The sequence below is a fragment of the Drosophila subpulchrella genome, unplaced genomic scaffold (genome assembly GCF_014743375.2).
Source record: "Drosophila subpulchrella strain 33 F10 #4 breed RU33 unplaced genomic scaffold, RU_Dsub_v1.1 Primary Assembly Seq41, whole genome shotgun sequence".
NCBI lineage: Eukaryota > Metazoa > Arthropoda > Insecta > Diptera > Drosophilidae > Drosophila > Drosophila subpulchrella.
Window position 1 is genome coordinate 1,388,507 of NW_023665629.1, and position 4,862 is coordinate 1,393,368.

Genomic DNA, 4,862 nt, shown 5'->3' on the forward strand with positions numbered 1-4,862 from the left:
ATCTTCGAAGGGTCTTCGGGAGCTGAGCGATTGCATGAATTCGCATCTGCGAGCAATTCGAACCCTGGCCAATACGCAACAAATTTTGGATGGACTTTTAATTCACATCGTCACTCGGAAACTGGATCAGAGGACGCGGGAAAAATGGGAAGAGGATTTGTCAATCACTGAGCTGTCTACCTGGGATGCTATGGAGTCGTTTTTGGAAAAGAGGTCCAGGATGATGGAAAACTTGGATCAAGCCTTGGTAACTCAAACACCAGGCCAGCAGGTGTGAAAAAACTTGCACAAATATAACCAAAATACACTTATTGCTTCTGCCACTAACTCAAATCATTTGACATGCTTATTTTGCGATGCACGGGATCATTATTTGCCAAAGTGTTCTCGATTTTTAAATTTGAGTCCGAATCTTCGATATAGAGAAGCAAAGAAGTTGCACCTGTGCCTCAACTGTTTGCGCAAGGGGAATAGTTTGCAGCAATGCAAGTCGACTCACTGCAAGTATTGTCGCATAAAGCACCATTCATTATTACACATGAACCATGACCCATCCGCAACATCAAACTCATTTTCATCTCCATCATGCGATCCATCCTCGAGCTCTCAGCCATTACCATCTACTTCATCAGCATTAGTATCATGTTCGCATACATCACCGCATCCTGATCATCAAATACCAAGCCCTCCACCCAAAACCTTAAATATTTTGCCGATCGACTACGTGTTGCTTCCAACTGCTATTATCTACGTTAGAAATAGAATTGGAGCATTCATGCCTTGCCGAGCAATTTAAGATTCGGCCTCCCAGCTAAACTTCATAACCTCTCGATTAGCTAGCCAACTAAACTTGAATCATAGAAGATCGCAAACGTCGATTTTTGGGATAGGAGAATCTTCCATGATCTCTGATAAGACTGTCGATATTCTTGTGCAATCACGGGATGCAAGCTATCGTGCGGCATTCTCAGCAGTTGTGACTCACAGTATTACTGATTATCAACCCCATTTCAATATAAATGCAACATCGTGAAGGATACCGCCAAAAATTTCACTCGCTGACCCTAATTTCAATCAATCGCAACGAATTGACCTTTTACTCGGCGCTGGGTTGTTTTTCGAAATAATTTCTATGGGACAAATTCATTTGGATAGGGATTTGCCAACTCATCAGAACCCCAAGCTTGGTTGGATAGTCTCTGGAGGGTTATCATCGAACATGCCAACTCATAAATCGGTTTTACAAGCCAGCATCAAGGACCCAGCTGATCATTCCGAAGACACACTTGCCGCCATAGTAAAGCGATTTTGGGAAATTGAGGACTTGACTTCGTCTAAGCCATCTTTATTGCCGGAAGACTTGCGATGTGAGCAACTTTTCACTGAAAATTGCACTAGTCTTGGAAACGGCCAATACTCTGTTCGTCTCTTGTCCACTTCCGGATTCGAATCTAGGTGATTCTTATTGCCTGGCTCGTCGTCGTTTCAAGAGTTTGGGAGCTAAACTAGATAGAAGCCCAGTCCGGAAAGCTCATTATTCAGCATTTTTGAGGGAGTATATCGATCTAGGTCACATGTCTCTTGTAAGAAAGGAACCGTCAGAAACACAATTCTCTTTGCCCCACCATTGCGTACATAAGCAGGAGAGCACGAGCATGAAGCTTCATGTCGTTTTTGATGGATCTGCTAAATCAACTTCTGGTAGCTCTCTGAACGACTTACTTCTGGCAGGACCAACAATTCAACAAAAAATCTTTAATATACTGCTTCGCTTCCGATTTTTTAAAGTTGCCCTTTGTGAAGATATCTGCAAGATGTACCGTTGCGTGCGTGTTTCGTACCCGGATGATTTCTTGCAGTGCATCGTTTGGAGAGAGAGCTCCACGGAAGAGTTGAGTGTTTTTAAATTGAACACGGTGACTTATGGAACCAAGCCAGCTGCCTTCTTGTCTATAAGAGCCATGCATCAACTCGCTTACGATGAGGAGGAATCATTTCCTATTGGAGCAAAAATTGTTCGTAGAGATTTCTATGTGGATGATTTAATATCTGGTGGGGACTCAGTTGAGGAGGTGAGAGAAATTCGTCGTCAGGTGAAGGAACTACTGTCGAGAGGCCACTTTCCAATTCGCAAATGGTGTTGGAATGAGTCAGCAGCCATGGAAGGAGAGTCTGAATGCGACAAGGAGCAGTTAATCAAATTTCACGATGGATCGGATGTCGCCAAGGCATTGGGACTAGTCTGGGATCCATCTTCTGATCAGCTCCTATTTCCTTTTTCTTAACTGCCAACCAATCAACGACCCACTAAGCGGGTTGCATTGTCGACGATTCCCAAATTCTATGATCCACTCGGTTTAATAACTTCTATTATCACAAAATCTAAGATTTTTCTGCAATCTCTATGGAGTGCGAACGTGGATTGGGATAATGCACTGCCAGAGCCCATTCTTTCGTCATGGGGGGAGTTGACCTCACAGTTATCGGTCGTACAGCACTTAAAATTCCCACGATTCGTGCTGCAACCAAGGGCTTCCGTTGAGTTGCATGGATTCTGCGATGCTAGCATGTCAGCTTATGGAGCGTGTCTATACTTGCGATCGGAGACCAATGGAGAATCGAAAGTCCATCTGCTCTGTGCCAAGTCAAGGGTAGCTCCATTGAAGGCCTTAACAATTCCAAGATTAGAACTTTCCGCAGCGCTTTTATTAGCTGAGCTAATCGTAAACGCCAAGGAAGCCATAGATTTCGATTGCACCTTTTATTGCTGGTCGTACTCGTCCATTGTGTTGGCGTGGATTCGGCAACCTCCGAGGGAGGTTAACGTTTTCGTATCAAACAGAATCGCGAAAATTCAGGAGATGACGAAAGACATGTCTTGGCATCATGCCAAGACGTCGTATCGCGAGAATGTACCCCAAGAGAATTGTTGGAACATTCCCTTTGGGCTAACGGGCCTCCATTCCTTCTGCAAAGCTCGTCAAATTGGCCGTCCCTGCTAGACTCAGTAAAGGATCTTCCAGAGCGCCGTTCTGTGGCTCTAATTGGGGCCGTTTGCATAGACAGTTCATCAAACTGCAAATTCCTCAACTCTTTCGATAAACTGCAGCGCGTATTTGCATACATTTATCGATTCATTTCAAATTGCAGAGCCCAATCTGCGCCGTTAAAAGGTCGACTCTCGGTGGAGGAGATCAACTCTGGAACTGTACTTCTTTTGAGAAGCATTCAACAGGTTAACTTGGCGAAGGAGTATCGATCTCTTAGCCAGGGCAAGCCGTTTCCACAGAAAAGCAAGCTGGTTTCGCTTAGGCCTATACTCGGCTCCGATGGGTTACTTCGCGTGGGTGGAAGGGTTTCGAACGCAAACTTGGACTACGATAAGAGGCATCCGATACTGTTGCCCAAGGATCATCCAGTCACCAAGGCGATCATCGTTTATTATCATGAGAAATATTTGCATGGAGGATCGCAGGCGCTGCTTGCCGCATTACGGCAAAGGTACTGGCCGATTGGAGGCCGCAAGTTCGTTGCCAGCGTTATCAACAAATGCGTCCGATGTTTCCGAATGAAGCCTGTTACTTGGGAGCACGTCATGGGTAGCCTTCCAGCAAATAGAGTGCAGCCTAATCTGGACTATTGTGGGCCATTCTATCATACGGCAGAGGCCAGAAATAAGGCACCCCACAAGTGCTATATTGCCGTCTTTGTCTGTTTTTCCACGAAGGCTGCCCATTTGGAAGTGGTCCAGGATCTCACGACGGATTCTTTCATCGCAGCGCTGAGAAGATTCATCAGCCTTAGAGGCAGTCCGCGTACCATTTGGAGCGACAATGCTACAAACTTTGTCGGTGCAAAGAGAGAGCTTGCCGAGCTAAAAGAGCTCTTTTTGAGCGAGCAGCACACAGCATCGATATCTTCCGTCTGTTTAGCTGATGGGATCGATTGGAAGTTCATCCCTCCGCGTGCCCCGCACTTCGTTGGTTTATGGGAGGCCGCTGTGAAGTCAGCTAAATTTCACTTCTACAGAGTCGTCGGTGCATCCATCTTAGCCATCGATGAATTAAGAACTCTTGCATATGAGATTTCTGCCATCCTTAACTCCCGTCTACTATGTCCAATTTCAGAAAATGCTGAAAGCCTTGAGGTGCTAACACCGGCGCATTTCCTGAAGGGTTCCAGCTACACTAAGTTTCCTGAGCCTGGCATTACTCATCTCCGCGAAGACCGCCTCAGCAGATAGCAGCGGGTTACCCAGATGCAGCAACATTTCTGGCAAAGGTGGAGCAGCGAGTATTTGTCCCTACTTCAAGAGAGGAGCAAGTGGCGCGTCGAAACGTCTAACATCAAGGTTGGACGCATAGTTTTGCTGAAGGAGGACAACGTTCCACCCTTGAGATGGCAGCTTGGGTGCATCCAGGAAGTCATACCCGGCGGGGACGGAGTCATCAGAGTAGCTATGGTCCGTACAGCTACGGGTCTGATCAAGAGAGCCGTCGCCAAGCTAGCCGTTCTGCCCATCGATTCCGAGATAGTTGGAACCTTACCTCTTTCAACGGGGGGAGTATGTTCGGAGCAGATCGCCAGCGCCTAGTCATGCGCGCATAGGTGTACGACGGCAGCGCTCTCTGCTTATCTTTGTCGCCTTCTTTCTTATACCACTAAAGCTGTCGCTTATCTATTCAGCAACTACCTTGTAAGCCTGCATATGTCTATATGAAGATCTTGGAGCCAAGCTTTTTACACATTCACAGTCCGTCTGCCGCTCCGAATAAACGCTATACATTTTAATATAACCTATTCGTGCGTTATTAATTATAAATATAAGGGTGGCATATTTGTTGTCTTCCCCATAAACACAT

The 4,862-nt window shown here is 46.0% G+C and overlaps 1 protein-coding gene across 1 annotated transcript; it reads left to right on the top strand.

The window, feature by feature from the left end:
- Positions 1-216: 216 nt before the first annotated feature.
- LOC119562263 lies at positions 217-4,594 on the top strand. The gene is made up of 2 exons (XM_037875439.1): positions 217-271; positions 4,128-4,594. Exon 2 carries the CDS (start codon positions 4,259-4,261, stop codon positions 4,592-4,594), a length of 336 nt encoding a protein of 111 aa, XP_037731367.1. The 5' UTR covers positions 217-271; positions 4,128-4,258.
- Positions 4,595-4,862: the final 268 nt, after the last annotated feature.

What these genes read in the sequence shown, in the direction of transcription:
- LOC119562263 (XM_037875439.1), top strand. Translation starts at nt 4,259, where the DNA reads ATGCAGCAACATTTCTGGCAAAGGTGGAGCAGCGAGTATTTGTCCCTA.